Source organism: Netta rufina (genome assembly GCF_964035555.1).
Source record: "Netta rufina genome assembly, chromosome: 4".
Lineage (NCBI taxonomy): Eukaryota > Metazoa > Chordata > Aves > Anseriformes > Anatidae > Netta > Netta rufina.
In genome coordinates, this window is record NC_140127.1 from 39,776,994 (window position 1) to 39,799,518 (window position 22,525).

At 41.0% G+C, this 22,525-nt stretch overlaps 1 protein-coding gene across 3 annotated transcripts in view; it reads right to left on the reverse strand.

Moving 5' to 3' along the window:
* Nucleotides 1-20,908, reverse strand: part of PCDH10 (protocadherin 10) — a gene marked incomplete at both ends in the record, with an annotated part of 33,218 nt that extends 12,310 nt beyond the window's left edge. For all 3 annotated transcript variants that reach the window (XM_084285833.1, XM_084285834.1, XM_084285832.1), the window contains 4 exons: nucleotides 7,565-7,870; nucleotides 16,308-16,414; nucleotides 16,986-17,044; nucleotides 18,305-20,908. In XM_084285833.1, coding sequence (XP_084141959.1) covers nucleotides 7,565-7,870; nucleotides 16,308-16,414; nucleotides 16,986-17,044; nucleotides 18,305-20,908 — 3,076 coding nt within the window. The remainder of the gene's footprint in view (nucleotides 1-7,564; nucleotides 7,871-16,307; nucleotides 16,415-16,985; nucleotides 17,045-18,304) is intronic.
* Nucleotides 20,909-22,525: the final 1,617 nt, after the last annotated feature.

Genomic DNA, 22,525 nt, shown 5'->3' on the forward strand with positions numbered 1-22,525 from the left:
GCACACAGACAAGATTAGAAGTACATTCAATACTCCAACTCCTGGCCATCACATTAAGGTCTGTGCATGTAAGAACAACATTTATTCATACTGAAAAGAACTTGCCTATCAAAAATAAATAACTTCAATGCCTCTGAAAAAATTTAACTCCAAACATCTCATTGCTTTCTACAGAAACTCATATCCATAACTGGCTAAATTACTTTTGAGATATGATTTAAATTTGAAAGATGAGAATCTCAAAAATAACTCCTGAAGTTTCAAACAATTTTTCTGCTGGTTTCTCCCATATTCAACGAGTAGGAATCCAGAAAACAGAATTACTTAAAACAAACAAACAAACAAAACAAAACAAAAGGCAAACCAAAACACCCACACAAAACAAACTTTACAGAGATGGCATAACTCACAGTAGACAAAAGCACTCTCAAAATTGACATAAATGAATAAATATAGAACAAGTCTGAGACATACAAGGCTTCTATGTGATCCAATCAGAACTAGCAAATATAAACTTCTACAGCTATTAGAATAAAAAAAGTTGGATAGATGTATATTTTAAGACAAAGCAAATGTACAACTTTCGTTCAAGTAAGTTATTTAAATTCTTTTAACTTTCTTCAGTCATTTTCCTGCACTACAGATGCAAAGAGCTCTACAGTCTTCCTAGATAAAAGATGCTACGTAAACCAAATAAGTACTTTTTTTCAATCAATGTTTTGAGTTACACAGGGAGCTCTAAGACCACAGTTAAATAAAAGGATTTAAGGAAATAGTATTTAAATGTAACAGCTAATACCTGTGCTTTAAAATTAAAAGAATGCTTATTTCTTATTCTTACATTCATCCTTTTTTTATTAAAAAAAAAAAAAAGTAATTTATAGGTTTTATTGGGCTACAGCCAAGTTATCTTTGCATATTTATATATTCATTTCTAATTTTGCTTTCTGAATTATCTATTTCTGTTTTATTATTGTTGTAATAGGAAATGGTTTAGTGGGGACTGTTAGCGTTAGGTCAGAGGTTGGACTCGATGATCTTGAGGTCTCTTCCAACCTAGAAAATTCTGTGATTCTGTAATACCCTGTAAGAGTTCTTCCTTTTGAGTGATAGCTGCAAGAGGAATACATTCAGCTGAAGAATGCAAACCAGTCATGAACATAAGATAAAAATGCCTTTCAGAAGTTATGCAATAATCATTGAACAGTGAATCATCTTAAGTGGTTTATTCAAGACCACACAGTGCCTACAATAATGACTAAAAACACATCAGTCCTGCACTCCTTTGATTATATTTTAATTAATATTACCTTTTAAAAGTGTTTTTTTTTTTTTTTTTGTAAACTTTATTTACCTGATAGAGATGCATCTGAACTGGCAAACTTTAGGTGTAAGCGAATAAATCTCTTAGCATTGCAGATAGAATTATCTGCATAAAAAGTATACAATTAGATTTATTAGCATTACATGCTGGCTTTTCAACTCAGCCTCCATTTTTGTGAGCAGCTCGGCATGGAGAAAATCTTTCTCATTTGTGCAGAAATGAGAGTTGTACCCTGTCATGCAGATAAATTCCTCAATATAAGATAAGAGTTCCACTGTCTGTAATGGGATACGCAGGATATTCAGCTTTGCAAGTCAGATTTAAAGTTGAAAGATAAAATTTTAACATTAGTTTTGAACATGAAACTACTGTTCACAAATGAACAACTCTTCCACTGTGTACATATCATTTGCTTATTCATACCAATAAGATTTAATTATTTTTTAAAATAATTTTTTTGCTTTTACTAATGTGCATATTTACTTCAAATACGTGGAAACTGAAAAAAGTATTCATGAAGGGACTAGTGGGCTCACAAGATTATCTGATTTGTATTAGAAATTAAATAGACTAATTTTTAAAAACAAAAATGTAGAAAGGATTGATATTTTTAAAAACTTGTGTTCCATTCAAAATAGCTGTTATTTACATTTATGCAAACGCAATGCTATAATGTCTATCACAGCTGTGATTTCCAGCAATAAGATTCAAATAAACAAGAAGAAAATTCTTCTTCCATTATATTAAATGTACAAAATGGTAATTTGCTTAATTTTTGGGGAAACTTTTCCAAAACAGCAAAGACTTCTTGCTTAATACATCTTTCATATATTTATGTTAAATAATAGCAGAAAATTATGTTATGTGTCCTGCCACACAGAAATAGTCTTTGTGATCCTAAAGATGTCATTCCCCCCCCCCCCAAATCTTTACACGTGTTTTTTTATTCCTTTGAAAAACAATCAGAGGATTGTAAGACACTTCTTGTCCTGGTATAAAGACAAGAACATTTTTCTCCTCTAGTCCTCTATGTCATTTGCTCTAGTCTAATTCAGAGAGATGGATAATGACTGTAAGATAAACCATTCTTTGTGGTATCTCTGTGGTAGATTATTTGAAATAAATTAATGGTCCCATTCCTAAATTCAACTGGGCAAAGACTTTTGAAAGCTTTTTAATTTTATTTGTAAAGCAAGCTGACTTGAATACGACCAGTCGAGCAGATGCCAAAGATTTTGTAGAACCAGAATCTCGGATTACGTCTACACTTTCTACACTTCTGCTGAGACCCAAGCCCAATCTCCCTGATCACGCACAGACCTTCATTGCACCTCTACTGCAGAGTGAAGTAATGGCTATCCAGGCTAAGAAACAGAGACACAGGATGAACACAAACTTGCATTTAAATTTTTTGGATGATACAAACAAGACTAATGCAAGTTATTTGTCTCTGTAAACCTAGACCTATGTACATCTATCAAAGGTAGCAACCCAATACAAAACGGTTAGCTGAAGAAGGTGATTTTGTTTCTTCTATTTCACCTTACATAGGCTGCTGGCTTTTTGGGGAAAGGATCAGTTTTTAATTCTCTCTCTCTCCCCGTCATACCTAACATGATAGTATCCCGATTCATACATAAAATACATTGATGGTGTTGGCATCATTGATGCTGTAGTTATTATCATGATAATTTTCTCGTTTCAGCAGTGAATGCAAAGATGCTTCCATGTACGTAGGAAATATTGCAGAGTTCATTAGGGGGCTACTTTGGAACACAACTGTTATTCCACAGTATCTCCTGGCATGGACGCTATTATCCTGCGCAGTAAATTGTGCCTTTATGTAGCTTATTTTAACTTGCTTACAAAGTCAATTAATTTATGCCACAGTAATTTCTAGAGCAAAATAAACATTTATACAAATACAGTTAAAGTATTATGGCAATATCTGAATATTTTCATATATTAAAAAATCCTAACCTCTTAGTAGGAAGAAAATTACATTAAAAAATGTCAGTGCATAGCTTTTAGGAAAGCTCTAAAATATTATTAAAAAAAATCCATGTCTAGAACAATCCACAATTACAGGGGGAAAAAAAAAGAACACAGGAAAATAATTTAAAAGCTACTTATCGACCAACACACTAGTGAGATGAATGAAATGGTGCTAATCATACTATTCCCACCTGAGGGTCTTTCCCAAAGTAATAAATGACCTAAGTATTCAATGACCTAAGCCTCAAAAAAAACAAACAAGCAGACCTCTTGCTTGCCTCTTCTCCACTATGAAGCCCTTTATTTGTCCCCCATAACCATGAGTTTGACAGATTACTCTAGCATTTCTGCCAAATGAATATCAACTTATCAAATGTGTATTATCTTCCCATTTCATGATGTATGCTCCTCAGTTGCTGTGCTGCTCTTTTTTAACTGAAAATGGAGATGCCTAGCTTAACTTCTCTGCGTTCATTCATTTTCCTGTTTAATTCACGTCCCTATCATAGCTTGTCTAAATTAATTAGTGCTAAGCTTTGCACAGAAATATTTTCAGTATTTTCACCATTATGCTAAGTATTTCTATGGAATGAATACACTGCCTAAAGCAACATAATGGTATGGTTTGTGTAATGGTTTTATAATAGTTTATCTTAGTGTATTTTCAGTTCAATTCCTTTTTACAAGTTGACAATTCATTCCTACTTGCTAGCTCTGTACGTCGGGGGACATTTTTCAGGGGCTCGTTCCATGGTCTTTTTTCTCAAGAAGAGGTCAAATTTCTCATTGCCATCCTTGTTTGTGTTTTCTAAAGCTGAGCATTGAAGGTGCCCATCGGAACACAGTGCAGGAATCTTCAGGCAGATGCAACCTTGAGCAAACAGGCTCATAATGGGGCAGTGAGAGATCTACGTCGAGGTATCAGTTCACATCCGTACCCACTGCACTCATGGCACAGCTCAAACTAAGAAGTCCTCTCAGCTATTCCTCTGTGCCGACGTTGTTGTGCAGCTTCCATTTACAGAACAAGCTAATTCAGAAGCTTGTGCTTCACTGAATTATGTGGACATACATAGTCTATTAGAGACCTGATTGACCTAAATCATTTTATGTCATCTGCAAATACTGTCCCTTTTATGTTCATTTCCTTTTCTAGAAAATTAATGCTTTAAAGTCCATGGATCTCCATACAGATGCTAGGAGAACTCTGCCTCTGCTAAAGTGTCCCATTTATCCTTATGAATTTTTTCTGTCTCTCAGACACACAGAATTTGGTAATGCTTTCCCTGCAACAACACTTGCTTACTTTAGTAGCTTCTACTACACAAAAGCTAGGCTAAAGGCTTTTTTTTTTTTTTGACAGTTCAGATATGCTATATTGATTAATTCTCACCCACTCTGTCAAAATTCTAATAGACTGACGATCTTTCTGTGCTGTTTTCCTGTACAGATGCCAGCTACCTTGTTCTTAAAACCCCACAGTCACAATTTTTTGTCTTTTTTTTTTTTTTTGCATTTCTTACCAGTCTCAAATTTACAACTTTTTTCTAGTACTTTCTAAAAAAATGTCACTAGCTTTTGTTAAAAACTGATTATTAAAGAAACATATAAACCCTTGGCTTCTTCCTATTATTTTTTCATCAACATCCTCTTTCATGATGCAATCTTGCACATTTAGTTGAAAAGGTTACCTGGGATGGGCAGCTTCCTAAAAATGCCCTTCTTTCTTTCTCCCTCTCTCTCTCCCTCCTCCTGTGAAGACAAATTCAAAGAAACAGTCTAGTCTCTCTGTAACATTCCTGTCCTAACCAACTGTGGCTTGAGAGACCCACCAATTCTCTCCTAGACTTCTTATATTTGACATCCTAAAGCTTGTCTGTATATAATTTCCTGACTTTCACTATTTGCTCTAAGAAGTTCCTCACCTTTCTTATTATTCATCCTAAAATTTACTGGCTAGAACATCTGGTCTTTACAGATCATTTTAATTAATACCTTTTCCAGTTCGAATAGCTTTTGAACCATTCAATATACTTTTCCCTCTTTGCTGTCATTTTCTTTTACATACAGCTGTTTTCATACATGCTGAAACTTTTTATACAGCATTTTTGCTGAACATGAGGGTTTTGTTTCATACATTTTAATCGCTTCTTTGAAAAAATTGTTCTACTGACAAACTGTTTTGATACAATCTTTTTTGTTAAGAAGTTGAATTTAAATGTTATTAAAGTTGTAGTGACTCAGTGGCTCAACTAAAGTTCCTTCCTGAATCAACTTCCCCTTACACATTCCTCTTGCCTTATTCATTGAACACATTATTAATAATGAATTATTTACTCACTGCTACAACTGTTAGGCTCATTTTATTTGTTTTTCTCCTGTTATTCATTATATAATTTCAATCTAAAATGTTACTAAAGAAACGATTCATTAACGGAAAATAAAGAAATATTACTCTGTTTTCTGGCAGTTTCTGCTTCAAGGTCCAAAGAAAAAAAAAGGCAAAATTAAATCTGGATTCTCAAATGTGGATTATCTAATACCACCCATTTATATTGTTTATATTAAACATTTTACCTCCTATTCTTCATGTACTTATACCAGGAAAGCATAAAATGTGGACCAATGTCCATATGTAAACACATTCAACAAAACTACTTATGTTAGCTGAGCAAAATTTCAAATCCCTATAGAATGAATAAGAAAATCATTATTGATTTTCTTATTCATTATAAGAATATTTCATTTCTTTTTCATTATAGAATGAATAAGAAAATCATGATTATATCATGATGTCACCAGATATAATCACTATTGTAATGCACATACTGCATCAGAACTCTGTTGTTGTTGGACTGCTATAAAACCTTATTTTTTTTTTAACTGATGTGATAGATATGAAATCAGTATTGCTAAGTTACAGCTTAGACCAGTTAGTTAAAGATAGAGATATGAGTCGTTACATCGTAGCTATGTGAAACTTCATATGGGTCTTCAGAGTATGACCAGATGATCAACACTTGGTATTTTAGCTGACTGCCTTAGGACAGTTTTTTTAGTTGCTGTTGTTTTTTTTGTTTTGTTTTGTTTTAGGAATGGCTTCCACATCTCACAATTGTTATCCTAATGTAAAAGCTTTCAGTAAAGCAAATCTGAAGACTGAAATGGTAAGACCTCTCTGAAAGACTGAAATTCCCAGACAGAGCTAATTAAAATGAAAGAACTGTGTTGCCTGTGCTGAGAATGATCTGTAGTGAAGATCTTCATTCACCAAAACTGCCAGTGCAGTACCTTTCAGAACTGATAAATACTTTATAAAAATAAATAAATGAATACCATTCATTGATTTTTCCCCCCTGATCTGCTGTCCTTAAAGACTTCTGATGCTTTGAAAAGAGTTAGAAGTGCAATGTCAATGTCTTTGGCTTATTTGGATGAGATAAGCATCAAGATAAATTCTTGAAGTCAAGAAGATTACAGTCTCTAATAAAATACAGAAGGCTACTAAATAGAAAGACCTATTAGATCAACATAGTACTCAAGAGTTCTACATCTGTCTGACTCTACAAAATTACAAGTCTTTTTGAGATCTATGGCACTCATGTCACCAAACCACAGTCAAAAGTTGACCAAAGAGGTAAGATTTTGGAACAAGACAGGAGGCACTGAGGAACACTGACAGAAGTTGACATTACATAGGCTGAAAGATGATCAGATGGAAGGCAAAAAGTTTTATCTTCTTCCTTCCAAACCCCTAATGTTAACTATGTAAATAGTTAGTTTAAAATAATAATCATCAAGGTACTGCTCAATATAAAAGATAAGAGGAAAAAATGAGAAGCTCCTAGTACAGTTGAAAGGAAAAAAACAGAACAAACAAACAAAAGTATTTGACTTAATTTTCTTTCTTAAAAAGTGTTACCCTGTCTATATTTAAACCACCTAACCATGAAAAAATTGGAAATAATACAGTAGAAAACAAATTTGAGTAACTCCCCCACTAATGCTATCATCTGATGCTTTTGTTGTTGACAATCATGTCATAATAACAAGAATAAAGGTCTTGTCTTTTTTAAAAAAGCATTGAATGATGCCTTCCTCAGTGGTGCCTGACTCCAAGGGAAGCCATTTTTCCCCACTGCTTAAAAATTGTGTTTGTATTATTCCTATTATGAATAGCAGAAAGAGCCAATTTTTATTCCCGCAAAGGGAACACTTTCATACAGCCTTGTGAATAGTACTTACTCAAATATGGTGGTTTGTAAGGCGCTCGTGTATTAGACAGCAGTCCATCCAACTCCTTCCTCTCCAGAGTGTTGTGAAGGGCCTTCTCTTTGCCGAAGGTGGAGAAGGACCTTTCTGCCCCCGGCTGGGCTTCTGGTGTTTCAAACACTTCAGTGTCTGGAACGGAGTCCATGCCAGGTACGTGCAGATTGCTGCGGTAATCTGCAGCTTGGCGTCCATCAGATGGGACAAAGGAAGGCATCCAGCACCGATCTGAGTGGCCCAGTGCTTTACATTCCTCTGTGCAATTGGAGAAGAGATCCATGCCTGCAAGCATGAGAGAAAAAGAAACTACAGATATAAGCTTCAGCATCGTGAACAGCTGCTGACAGATAAGAAAGACTATGCTGAGAAAAAAAGATAAATCTCCTAAGAACTTCTTCCACTACCTCCATGTCAACCAAAAAATCGGATTGTCCAGTCTTCAGAAGTCAATGATACTACTGAGTAAGTGTAAATAAATGCTACAACATCACACATATGCGCACACACACACGGACAAGAAGGGTACTGATGGTTCTACCTCATAAAACAGCTTGCCGATCTTACTTTTTAGAACCTATTTCAGTAAGGATTGGTTGGCAACGTCTGTGTTTCCAGACATTGTTTCCAGTCAAAAATACACATTTAAGAAGTGAAGGAATTGTTTTTGCATAAACTTATCTCTGACCAAAGAAATGAAATGACACGATTGAGGAATCACAGATTTCATTTATGAAAGTGAAATATTTGTAAGTCTTATAAAGGAACTAGCCGTGCATGTGTGCACGCAGACAGAACCTATTGGTATGAAAAGCAGATCTTATAGAGTAGGAATCCAGCTTTTAAGTGATCAAGATGGCTTACTAAATCAATCATTACATCATTCTTTCAGAGAGAGTGTTCACTGCTACCAAAGCAGTCCTTACTATCTAGTCATCCAAGTAATGGGATGGAATCCTATAGTAAATAACTCTAATTAGCAGTACAAAGGTAGCTGTAGTCCAATGTGACATGGCTGCGGATACTATCGACAAAATTGTTAATGTTTCCCCTATATCAGCAAACACCTGTCCCTGCCAACACAAAACTGTTTGCTTACAAATCCTTTAATGCTATTAAGATTTCAATGACAAGCTATGCTTCCGTTGATTATCTTAAGAACAGCAGTCCAAAAGAATATTTCCTGACAGTGATTCACTGAGTTGTTGGATTACACTTGTTTTGAGAGGAACGGTGTATGAAATCACAGGCATAGAGGAAAATAAATACTAAGGTCTCCAAGTTGTTATTCAACACCATAAAAAAAAGCAGTACGGCAAAGAAATATCCTTTTCTTGTACTTATAAAGATTGCTTAGTGTCTTAGAATAGATATATGTCAAAACTGAACTAGATGTTACAAACATTGCATTTACAGGCATTCCGTTAGAATTTGGAAAAAAAAAAAAAAAAAAAAGACAACTTGCAAGAGAAATGGTAAAAAATATTGAAAAGCTGTAATAAGATTCATGCATTGTAGCTCATTCACCCGCCAACGTTGTGAAAGACTTGGTTAGCTCAATCTCCAATGCGAGCTTTAGTATTAAGAATGCTACCACTGTTTTGAACTATAATTTGATTTATATTAGTAATATTTCTGTGTGATTTCACTCTACACAAAACAATCTCTTCAGCAAGACTCTTTCTGAGCTATCAACAAGTGCTTGAGATCTAAAGGCAGTCGTTTAAGCAGACAAAAATAAAAGGGGAAAAAATTAAGAAAAAAAGCTTTTTACCTCAGATTAATCTCCCTTTAAATCTCCCTTTTAAATTTTAAATTAAGTCATATACAATGCTAGGTCCAGCTTCGATTAGAACCTCACATTGATAATTGGCATGCACAAGTCTGAAAATAAATTACTGATCAGTGAACTGTTGAAGAATGCAAACGTGAACTGTAGATACGATTAAGGAATCAGATGAAGATCATCATGCAAGGTGTACAAATTGTATGCTTCTAAATTCTGTAGCAGCTAACGACTGAAAAGAAAGGTTTCCTGGAAAGAAATGAACACATTGCTATGTCTATAAAACCATGTGCATATGTGCACATGTGTATCTTATATACAGAAGCGTTTGAATAAAAATCTCTCTTATGCAAGAAAAGACATACTCTAGAATTCATATTTCTTTGCTGTTTAGCACATTTGTTCTCTCTCTTTTCTTTTCTTTTTTTTTTTTTTTTTTTTTTTTCCAGATTTCCTAGCAAAATTACATGTAAACAAGAAATAACCTTGCTTCTAATTGGGAACTGATTACAGTTGCATTTTGGTAACAGTGTACCAATGACCATATTCATTCAACAGTTTATCAAAGAGAGCAGAAGAAAGACAGAAAAATTTATGGATAAATATTAAACTGCATTCTTTTGTCAGTGGGGAGAAAGATATTATAGTAACGTTGTATTTAAGATATATTCAAAGATAGATTCTTTTATCTACTTGTGAATTTTTATTTCCCCTGGAAAATTAACCTCCATTTTACTATTTTGTTTTCACATCAGCTGCTAAACTGCAAAATGTCTCTATCCAAAAATTAATTTTTAGTTCCTTTTTGAATTCTGCTTCCCTAAGACAGTGCGCCGAATAGTATTATGTAACAGCATACAAAGGAAATGTTACAGCCTCCTTAAATCAGGATTTTGAATAAACAAAGTAACGGATGTAGGAGATACCAACTGAAAGCTTGTATGACAAATCCACCCCCCCAAGAAGCTGAGAACTTCTAAAATAAAAATGTAAGTATAAAAATAAAAATCCAAATTTCAACATCCACTGCTAACAAGTAGCTAGAAAGTTTGATTACCATGCAAACAGCTGTTCAGAGAGGACTGGGTTGGGTATTGCTCCTACTTGAATCAGTCACAGAATTCCCTAAAAGGTTAATGGGTGCAGAACTAAGCCTTTGGCTTTAATATTTCAACAGAAAATAAATTCAGATTATCAGTCTAGTTTGGGAATCCCTGGGCACCTATGTATATTTACATTGACTATGATACGAGCTATTCTTCCTCCACTTTTTTCCTGTGGGCTATACTATAGATTTCTCTGTTTTTAGTAGAAAAGCATTAAAAACGGGGTGGGTGGCAGGGCAGGAAAGGCTGTTCACTAGATTCCAGGAAGGAAGAGTATATCATACTACATGACGTAAGAAATTCAGCACAGAACTCCTTTATTCACCAAGAATCATATTCTTGATTTATAACAAAAATAAATGTTCAGCAATATGACACTTCTATCTCATCTCCCTCATAAATCTGCTTATGTATATAGTCTGAAGTAAACTATCCATCATAATTGCAAATCCACATTAATGAAAAACCCTTTATATTTTCCACTTAGTTATCATATTAGACCTTGCATGTAGATAAACAGATTTTAAAGGTGGCTCTGAATTATGAATTTCAAATGTCCTTTGCAGATACAAATAGATAGTATAGGGCACCAAAGAACCAAAAAATGATAAGCATTGAGCTATTCCAAATACAGCATACATATAAAAGCAAAGGTCAAGTCTTATCTGGATAGGCCGGTGGGCAATATGAGCTTTTGCACAACCTAACTTTGCAGATTTTGAAGGAAAAAGAGCCCCTGCCCCTTCCTCAAAGGAAACAAAAAACTAAGAAAGGAGTTAAATAAGTTGCATATCTGCATCTGAATTTCCTGACCTCAGGTGCTTTGAATACTACTTGGTAGCATTCCCTTTCTAAAGCATAGTCCAAGTTTGCTTCCTTTTTGTATTTCAAAAGGAGAAAATCAAATTTATTTTTTTTTTGCGTTCATGAATTATACTTGATTTGAAAGACAATTTAAGATCAAAGGGAAAATTAAGCCTAAAACCATTTTTAAATAATTTATGATTTCTTAATGTAGTTAAGAGAGAAGAGCCATATACCAAGCCTTTAGAGTAACGATTGAACATGTTCATATATATGTTGTTGTGTAAACAATGTAATAAAAAGAAAAAAAAAAAGCAAAATATTTTAATGTTTTTGTAGTATTGTTATCAAGAGGTTTTTTTTTTTCCCAATGTGTACCTTTCTTTTGTCTTTCCTCATGAATTTGACTTTTCCTTAGAATTAAATGGCATTTGTTGCTTCTTCTGTAGTAACTTTCTAAGGATTGGATGGCAAATAGATGTGATGTAGGGAACCAGAACTCCTTTTTGGAGCTCCCTTACCATCTCGGCTACTCATTTGGTTAGATTACCCTTGAGCAAGTTAGTCATTTCCCTGTGATTCATGTTTTCTGTCTGTAAATAAGGATAATGATTTTAACCTCCTTTGTGGAAGACTTTATCTACTGAAGAAATGGACTTCATGAAACAGAATTATTATCATTCTTTCTTGCTAAGTAATTGGTGTGCTGCCTTGGATAAAACTGACTTCATCTGCATGAGAACATGAAAAAAAAAAGACTTAAACATCTTCAATATTCAGCTCTTCCAAATCTCAGCTTGAAAGCCCTATCTGGACTATTGAGATGTGAACATTATTAAGCATGCAGCTCAAGGAAATAAGGGAAAAAAAAAAGTAAAAAAAAAAACTCAGTTCAAGTCAAAGCGCTTTTATAAGCCATTTTAATGTTCACTCTTACTTTATCCAAGATAGACTGTTAGCCCAAGTGATCTTCAAAACAGGATTTAGCTGTCACTCTGCATAGGCTCAGAAGGAACACTGTTTTTTTCCCCTCTGTCCCTTTACCACCAAAATTCTCCTTGTGACTTCTCAAATCCTTGTCCCTATGAACGGTGAAATATCATAACTATTCTACATCCCAGCAATAACGCCTCTTGGGGTTTACTAAATCTGAATTGGTGTGAGGTAATGTTTCACCCTGTGCCTGCATGTTAGACCACTATCAATTCCCTTCATAAATTTCAATAGCGGAAATCTGATCTTAGCTCTCAGGCAGTCACCAATACATACTGTCCAGTGCAGTACCACACCAAGTAGATTGTAAAAAAATTGATGCATTTTATAATATGTGATTTAAAGTATGTGTATTTTGCTTCACGTCTCAGATACTCCTTCCTGAAGTACATCTGAGAAATCATGCCAATTCAGTGAAGACAGCGAAACAAAGGTAATATTGTAAAGAACTCTGCATGTTCAGCGTGAGAAAACTGAGTAGCTAGTGACCAACCATACAAAATAAGTTGATGGCGTGAGTCCAAATCTTACAGGACAGGTGTCTAATCACACAATTTAAACATACACACACACACAGAGTACTAATTGGCACCCAAGTCAGCAGTTTCACAAGGGAGGCCAAGAATTTAATCAACCATGGGAAATAAACTAACTTCATGCTTAGAAATGACTCCTACAGAACATGACTGAAATACAGTGTGTTAATAATAGGTAGTAGTGTTGCATTTGTTCTACAATAAAATAACAGCTTTTGTCTCAACAATTTTCAGCCAGAGAAGAAGAACATGAGTAATTATAACACCCATTTTGGATTTGTGAAACCCCTCCCTCCATCTACCAAAAACTTCCTGCGTGACCTTAGGAAGGCCATTTTCCGTAAGACTCAGATCCTTACCACCCTCAGTGAAATAATCACTCAATCAGTAAATATTAGGCTCTTGAACACTTTTGAGTACCTTGCCATTCTCTGCTAAATGCAGATGACAGTCCTTTCCTAGTTCATTGATATTGAGGTAGATAAGAATGCAGATAACAATAATGCATTCAGGTGCTACCTTAATGGGAACAATATGAATCCCTCACATACTTTCCAGAAACCATGATTAAATCACTACCAAGAAAATATATACATTGTTAAAAGATGAACCAGAATCTTATTTGAAAACACAGTGGGACATTTTATGACACACAGAACAGCTTAGTTCAGAATTTTTGCAAAATAATTGTGGAGGAGAACTCTATGACACTGCTAGATTTTCATCCTGCATGATTACCTTTCCAACTAATAACTCACCACAACTTTGACAACCAGCTAGCCTAGCAATGGACTCCTACAGAATAGCTATGTGTGTGCCAAAGGATTCTTCACCGGTGACAGTAACAAAAGTCATGCACAGAAAAGGAAAAAAAGATGTTTTGCAAGCAAAACATGTTGCTGACTAAAACTGGTAGGGAGGAAGTATTATTTTTCATTGAGAATGTTTGACTAAACGTTTTCAGACACAAATACAATGCTTTTGAAAACAAATATGAGTCTGCATGGTATCAGGTAATATCTTAGGAAAAAAAAAAAGCATTATCAACAACTGTGTTTTCCTTTAATAATTTAGATAGAATTGATTCTAAAGCACTAGAGTAACTGAGAAACTGAGAAGGCATTCCCTCAGAAATTTCCTCTAGTAATTCAAAATCAAACAAGATTTATGCTCATTTTTTTTCATAAAATTAATCACAAAAAGGTAATAGCAAGAATGATGTCTTTATATCAAAATATCTTGTCATCACTTTGGTCAAAGGGAGCTATATTTGCACTGTGATAGCACGATTGAGCCCAAAACTTAGAGAAAATCTGTATTATACATTAGTAGGAAATGATAGCAATTTCTTTAGAGAATTGTATTTAAATATTTATTGGGAACCAGCATTTTAAAAATTGCTCATGCAAATTACCCTGAAAGCACAGCACCAATATATTAAATTGGAAGTTTTGCGTGTTTGAGGTTTCAGCTCAAAATTGTTACTTGTGAGCTGACCAAACCTAACTGTCAGCACTCATTACCTCATCTGCAATCATAATTTACATTACAGAAGTTCATAAATCACATCAGACCATTGAGTGATTTGAAAATATTTTGAAACTGTAGTTTTGCCTCTAATGCAGTAAAATAGAAATAAGAAAAATAAGGAATTTACCCAGTCAAGAACTAACATCAAGTTTGACAACAGTCCCAGTGTTCTTATCTGAAATAGACTACTTGTAAAACTGTGAGAAAGAATAGAGAGCAGAGGCACAACAATAACAGCACTGGATGCATCTAAAAGAAAATAGCTTTCAGTTTATGTGCAACTATATGATTATATTCCCACCGTCAGTCAAACCCAGCCCCTTCTGCAGATGTTTATTCTTTTCTCTCCTGTTTGGTTATTATGGTTCATTATGCTGAGGGACTAAACTGATTGAAATGTTCATTGAGATGACTGCTGCAGTAAAATGCGTAAAAGAAAAAAAAAGGAATGTGGGGAGGGCAGGAGGAGAGGGAGCTTTTTATAACTCAGTAGCACTGATTGCTGCATCAAAAACAGTGCAAAAGAATGGGTGGGGGGAGGCTAAATACATGGCTTTTTAAGACAACAATAAATCATACGCCATATATAGGCCAAAAATGAAAGAGGCTCTGTGTTCAGATGTAAACTTCTGGCAAGACCTGGTTTGTTGTCAGGTTCCCAGACACAAAATAGACACTCTGTTCACTTAGCATGAAGCCCTGCAAGAAGCAGGGAGCTCCGGAGACTCTTGGCTCTTCTCGAGTCTCATTAGGTCTGCATATTAATGACTTGCAGCAATATAAAGGGGCCCTGTAGCAGCCTCCTCTTCCCCTGGTTCCTGGGTTTCCCATCGTTAAGGGGACAGTGACTATAGCATCAGGAACACAGAGGATATTAACAGCACACAAGAGATGCTGCACTGCTATGACAGCACGGTCCTTTGCCCTGAAATCTTTTAAAATGGAGTTTGGGAAAAATAAAATAAAATATAAAAATAAAACAAAAATATAAAAATAAAAATAGAAGAGTGGAGAAACTCATGCAGTCTTTTGTATGACATACTTGTAGCAAATCCTAATACATGACAAGGCATAGACAAAACAAGGGGAAAGAAATCACTTCACTGATTCAAAGCATACCAGACCTTTGGAAACTGCAGTAGGGAGGAAAGCAAAAGCATTTCTGGCTAAAATGCAGTGTGGGAGTGAGAATGAATTCTAATGCACAGACTCTAAACAATGTCCCTTTCAAAGGAAAACTGACAGTATGAGAGCAAAGATAGCAAGCCATACGCCTAGGAATAACACTGCAATGTATATGTTTTCTAGGTGATTCGTATCATGGTTATATCGTAGCCTTTCAAAGCATTTATTTGCTTTGCTAGCGCTGAAAGAAATATGCTTAAAAATACCTTAGCCTTATTAACATGAAGGTCACTTACACTATATGGTCTGTTAATTTGAATTGAAAAACAGTCCTCTAAAAATGCTAAGGTATTATCCATTCAGAACACCCAATGCGTCTCCACTGATCCCCAGCAAAAATCCTCACAGTCTGGCTGTCATTCAGTCACTGGGCTCATTCTTTGCCTTGGGAACTCCCCCTGCACTTCACACTGCTGTGAAGTGTCTACTAAACAAAGTTGCCTAATGCTTTGAAATCCTGCAAATCCATTGTTGGGAAAAAAATGTACTAGAAAACATACTGATAACTTTGCTTTAATGTGGAGGAAGTTTTGTTACAGCCACTAATACACCCCCTGCCCCCAGACCAAAACAATAAAATAAGTTTTGCCCCTTGAATGCACGGCATTCAAAATTGTCTCCTTGTGTAGGTCACCATAGTGGCAAGCTGGCTTAAACCCAGCCTTCCATGCAATATGCTTACATTATTTTATGCTAGTCTTATATTATATTCCTACAGGTAACTGCTCTTTCTAGTCTCCGTACTTAAAGATCGACTATTTCCACTGTCTTATCAGACTTACCAGAGGATTGACCTCGATTAGTGGCATCATGATCACTGTCTCCTTGCTCACTGTCTCCATGACCACTGTCCTTAGAGCTTACTATGTCTGCTTCCTGGAATGCAGAACTAGACACAGAAACATCCTTACATTAGAATAAACATGAAAGAGGAAGTCATAAAACATTCTTCTGCCATCACATGGCCAAACACGGTGCTGCATTCACCCACTCCTGCCTTGCTGCACTGCTTCTGCAGAGGCACTCTGTCCACCACAAACAAAACTTGTGTTTTCAGACATTGCTAGTCTAGTTGAAACGGACAGCAGGCATTAGCACTCTGCATGTTTTTCGTGTAATCGGTATAATTAATTTGGTATCACTTACATAAGCTGGATAGCTAAATTATCACTTAGAGAGGCCAGTGTTATCTGGTACACCCTGCAGAAGGATTCATAAGTATTTAAAGCACGTTTTAGGCTAATACACGAAATGAGATTTTGTTCTCTTTTCAGATGATTTTGAAAAGAGTTCAGAAAAGCCGTAATTCAGACTCATTTAGTTGATAGCATTTTTAATGCGTCTACATACATCCGTTTCCCCACTGCTTTGCTACTATTTTATGTCTGCAGTAAACACATCTCTGCATCCCATTCACACTTGCTAAAGCATGCATTATGAAAACACGATTAAGCTCATACCTGTTTACCCGTCGGGGTCTGTCAACTAGATAACTGAGCTCAGCACGCTGATGTTTTGTCTAGGAAAAAGAAAATATTAGGAAATATTTGATCTCTTGATACTTCCGTAGCCAGCATCAGAAAATATAGAAGAGCAGCTCACAATATTCACTATAAATGGTAATGTTTAACTGCAAGTAGGCCTACACAATCTGCTTCTAGGACGTAAGGAGAGAAACCCACCAGCCCTCGCCTCTTCTTCACACATATGGGAAAGCACAAGGGATTTTTTTCCCTGAGTTCTTTGAGACAAGATTCACACATGTCTTCTCACAGTGCATGCTGTCAAGCATCACAAGGACTCCCACAAAATCAGCGCAACTATTTCTAGACTTGGGTACTGCTTGCTCTAAGGAAAACTTATTGGAATCTAGTTTTTGGTCTGTTTTTAATTCCACCATATAAAAATAGGCAGAGACAGTTTAGTTGTTGCACACTAGGGGAGAAAATAAATCAAGATACCCTCGGGTCCTCAAAAAGGCAAGAGGAGACAGAGTTTTACACACATTTCAAGGAAAAGTCCACTTTAAAAGCCAACACTAGACATTTTATTTCAAGATGTAGCCAGCCTTAGAAAACATCATTCAAACTACCTCTGCCAGACTGGACAGCATTGAGGTTACAGTATTCACATTAAGAGAGAGTGTTTTCATTAGGACACAAGCAGAGGGGTACCAAGGGTGTGTATGAGCTAGCTGAGTAAATGATTACCAGGGGAGTTATGATATGGCATACGCTTTGATGGAGATTCTCTACACGCTAGGCAACACAATACAGAGAACAAGCTTAACGAGAGGGAACTTTAAATCTGCATGTAATTTGACAGAAACTCCTTCTCGCTACCTTTCTTTGAGAGTTCAGCTTTAGGTTATAAAGGGCTGTTCAGGCAGAGGGAAGAAAAGTCAAGGAGTAAACTTTAGCTCACAAATCCCTTAAAGTTCCTGCTAACTGCAGAGATTGTAATGGTCCCAGAGGAGGGGGTTTCCTTTGGCAGAAGAGGTTTGGGAAAGGGTTTGGAAACACTAAAAGTGCAGTCCCCATATTTCTCCCTGTGATTATTCCCGGTGTTTGATCAGAGAGGCACAGCCCCCTGCAAAGCACCAGCAAGCCCCCGGCCAGGAGAGGACCCCTGGACGTGAGGGCAGGGGACGGGCAGATGAGGTGCAAAAACAATCCCCCCCCCCAAAAAAAAAAAAAAAAAAAGCGGGGACAGAGGAGCCCAAGGGGGGAGGAATTGCGGCGGGGGGAGCAGTACGGGGACGGGCCCTCTCCCCCCTTACCTCGCTGGAGAGGATGCTGCCGTTGGAGATGATGTCGGGCTGCTGGTCGGCATAACCGGTGACGATGGCCCCGCAGGGGTTGTGCTCGGCGTCGGTGCTGCGGGAGGGGCTGCAGGGCTTGAGGAACATCAGGTCGGTCTTGGCGGACTCGGGGGTGAGGCAGACCTGGTAGCAGTAGTTCTGGTTGTGGTGGTGGGAGCCGAAGCTGCCCGCCTCCTCGGCCGGCACCTGCGCCGGGTTGCTGGGCACGTTGGAGCTCTGCACCAGCATGATGTCCGACTTGCTGAGCTTCTTCTTGCGGGCCCGCGCCTGGCGGCTGCAGCAGGGGCAGCAGCAGCAGCAGCCCAGGCAGCAGTCGCTGGCCAGGCAGGTGTAGATGTTGAGCTTCTTCTCCTTCTGGCAGCGCACGGCCAGCACGATCATGGCCAGCAGGAAGACGAAGGACACGGAGCCCAGCGCGATGATGAGGATGAGGGTGAGGTCGAGCGACGCGTCCCCCCCGGAGCGGCTGGGACGGTGCTCGCCGCCTGCCCCGCCGCCCCCCGCGCCCGCCCCGGCTCCCTGCCCGCCGCCGCCGCCGCCTCCGCCGGGCCGCTCGGCCGCGCCGTCCACCAGCACCACCTGGATGGCGGCGGTGGAGGAGAGCGGCGGCTGCCCGTGGTCGCGCACCTCGACGAGCAGCTCGTAGGGGCGCTGCGGGTCGCGCTTGGCCGGCACCCTGCGCGCCGTGCGGAGCTCGCCGCTGCGCCAGTCCATGCGGAAGAGGCTGGCCTCGTTGCCCCGCGCGATGCTGTAGGTGAGGCGCGCGTTGTCGCCGTCGTCGGCGTCCACGGCGGCCACCCGGCTCACCAGGTAGCCCGGCTCGGCGCCGCGGGGCAGCAGCTCCCTCGCCGGGGTGCCGTTGCGGCCCGGCACGGGGCTGACGATGGCGGGCGCGTTGTCGTTCTGGTCCACCACCACGATGTTGACGGTGGCGTTGGCGGCCAGCGGGCGCGGCTCCTCGCCGGCGTCGCGGGCCTCCACCTGGAAGCTGAACTCCTTGAGCTGCTCATAGTCGAAGGAGCGCAGCGCGTAGAGGAAGCCGTTCTCGGCGTTGATGGAGACGTAGGTGAAGACGGACATGCCCTGGATCTGGCTCTCCAGGATGGAGTAGGCGAGCCGCGCGTTGGCGCCCTGGTCGCGGTCGGTGGCGCTGACGGCGTAGATGTAGGCGCCGGGCACGTTGTTCTCGCTGACGAAGACCTGGTAGACGGGCTGCGAGAAGCGCGGCGCGTTGTCGTTCACGTCGCTCACCCGCACCTGGATGGACTTGCTGGTGCTGAGCGGCGGCCGGCCGCCGTCCCGAGCCACCACCGTCAGCGTGTAGGCGTCGCCGCCCGGCTGCTCGCGGTCGAGCGGCCCCTCGGTGACGATGGTGTAGTAGTTCTTGAAGGAGCTCTTGAGGCGGAAGGGCGCGTCGCCCTGCAGCAGCTCGCACTGCACCTGCCCGTTCTCCTCCGAGTCGCGGTCCGACACGCTGAAGAGGGCCACCACGGTGCCCGGCGCCGCCGCCTCGCTCACCGCCTCCTTGACGGTGGAGAAGCTGATCTCGGGCGCGTTGTCGTTGGCGTCCAGCACCCGCACCAGCACCTTGCAGTGCGCCGGCACGGCGTTGGGCCCCAGGTCCTTGGCTTGCACGTACACCTGGTACACGCTGCTCTCCTCGTAGTCCAGCTCGCCGCTCACCTCCAGCCGCCCGGTGCGCGGCGCGATGCCGAAGAGCTCCCGGGCGCGGGCCGAGATGTGGCTGCTGAAGGAATAGATGACCTCGCCGTTCTGCCCCTCGTCGGGGTCGCTGGCGTTGAGCTGCAGCACCAGGGTGCCGGGAGGCGAGTTCTCGGGCAGCGACACGGTGTAGACGGGCTGCTCGAAGGCGGGGACGTTGTCGTTGGAGTCCAGCACCCGCACGGTGAGCAGGGCGGTGCCGGTGCGCTGCTGGGGCTGCCCGCCGTCCACCGCCGTCAGCACGTAGCGGTGCACGGCTTGCTGCTCGCGGTCCAGCGGCTGGTCCAGCACCAGCTCGGCGAAGCGGTTGCCGTCGCCCTGCGTCTGCACGTCGAGGGAGAAGTAACTGTTGGGGGTGATCTCGTAGGTGCGCAGCGAGTTGGTGCCCACGTCGGGGTCGAAGGCGCTCTCCAGGGGAAAGCGGGTGCCCGGCGTGGCGCTCTCCGAGATCTCCACCGTGAGGTCGGGCTCCGGGAAGGAGGGCGGGTTGTCGTTGATGTCCAGCACCTCGATCTCCACCCGGAACAGCTCCAGGGGGTTCTCCAGGAAGACCTCCAGGTGCAGCAGGCAGGAGGGGCTCTGCTTGCAGATCTGCTCCCGGTCGATCTTCTCGTTCACGTAGAGCACCCCGGTCTCCAGGTTGAGCTCCAGGTAAGGGCTGCGGGAGTTGGGCGCCGTCTGGAAGCGGCGAGCCGAAAGTTTTGTAATGTCCAAGCCCAGGTCCTCGGCGATATTTCCCACGAACGTGCCATGCTCCTGCTCCTCCTGCACCGTGTAATGGAGCTGGCAAAGGGCCCCCTCCACCATCCAGAGCAAGGCGAGGAGGAATAGCACGACCATCTCCAAGCGGGGAAAGAGAGCCCCCCTCCCCGACACCACCTCTTCCTCCTCTTCCGAAAACCACCACCTCCTCCTCCTCCTCCGAAAGCACACAGCGCAGTGTGTGCGCCTTTGCCTGTGTGTGTGAGTGTGTCTGTGCGTGTCCGCGCCTCCGAGCGTGCAGGGAGAGAGAGAGAGAGAGAGAGAGAGAGAGAGAGAGGGATCGGGGGAGGGGGGAAAGGAAAGGGGGGTTTGGTTTGGGGGGGATATGCTAGGTATTATTTCTTCTGATTCATGTTAAGATCTTTTTCTCCCCCATCTCCCTCCTATTTGTTACGAGTATTATTGTTTCACACGCTGACCAAATGAAGAAGGCAGGCGTCCCCACTTCATCTGTGATCTTCGGAATAAACGGCCAACTAATAATAGCTATTAGCTGGCTGTATCTATAGATAAACAGTAGCCCGCTTTTATTTATTCCGAGAGTCTTGGCACTGCACCGCGGCAGCAGCAGCGGCGGCGGAGGCAGCAGCAGCAGCAAATCCCAAGGAGAAAATTTTTATATTTCAAGATTGTCCTCGGTTTGTCTTCCTGGTGGGAGCTGGAGGGGTAGATGCTGCTGGAAGAGCCGGTGGACATGCCCTCTCGAGATGCAAGAAAAAGGCAGGAAACCGCGAAATTAAAAAAATAAAATAAAATAAATAAAACCCGCAAAAAGATTTCAGATCAAAAAAGGCAGAGAACAGCTTCGCTACCCAAAACTTTCATTCCCTGATTTCTCGGGGATCTCCTCTTTTTATTTAGAGGTCTTAGATTTTTCTCTCTTCTATCAACAGTCTCTCGTTTTCTTCTTTTATTGCTATCATTACGCTCATCATCATCACTATCACCCTGCTTTTTACGGATGTGCCGGTCAGTTTTTTTCCTCCTCTCTCGCTGCTTTTGCGTCTAACCCCTCTCTGTCTGTCTCTCTGTCTCTGCTTGCTGCTGCTGCCGCCGCCGCTCTCCTCCCGTCCCGGCTCCGTCCCCGTCCCCGGCTCCTCTGATCTCTGCCGGCAGTTTCTGAGCCGGCAGCGCTCGGCTCCGCTGTTTTTGCGCAGCGCCCGGCTCCTGCCAACCAATCGGCTGCCAGCACCGCCCCCGGGGGCGGCGCCCATTGGCCGCGGCGCACGTCAAGTAGGCTGCAGCACGGCCGGGCGGGCAGTGCGTGCAGCACAGGCAGCGCAATGCAATGCGTGCAGTACATGCAGTACACCCAATGCAATGCATGCAGTGCAATACATGCAGTGAGCACAATGCAATATAGGCATGCTTGCCCGCCTGCCAGCCCCCGAGAGCGGCTATTCCCCTGCCGCAGGAGCAGGGTCGGGAAACACCGCTCGTCACCACAGTGCCGTAAACAGCCATCTCCTTGGAGAGGGAGTTTCCACCAGCTACCAACTTTCCTATCCTACGCCCCGGCACGACGCCGTTTTTAGAAAAACCGTAAACAATGGGAAACTTGAGAAAAAATTTTCCTCCCTCGGGGGCTGCCTTAACTAATTAGTTTGTTTGGCGGCGGAGGAAAGTCCCGCTCTCCATCTGCGCAGTGTTTCCAGCTCCCAGCCCGTTCCGTTCCCCCCCGCGTTAAGCCTTCCA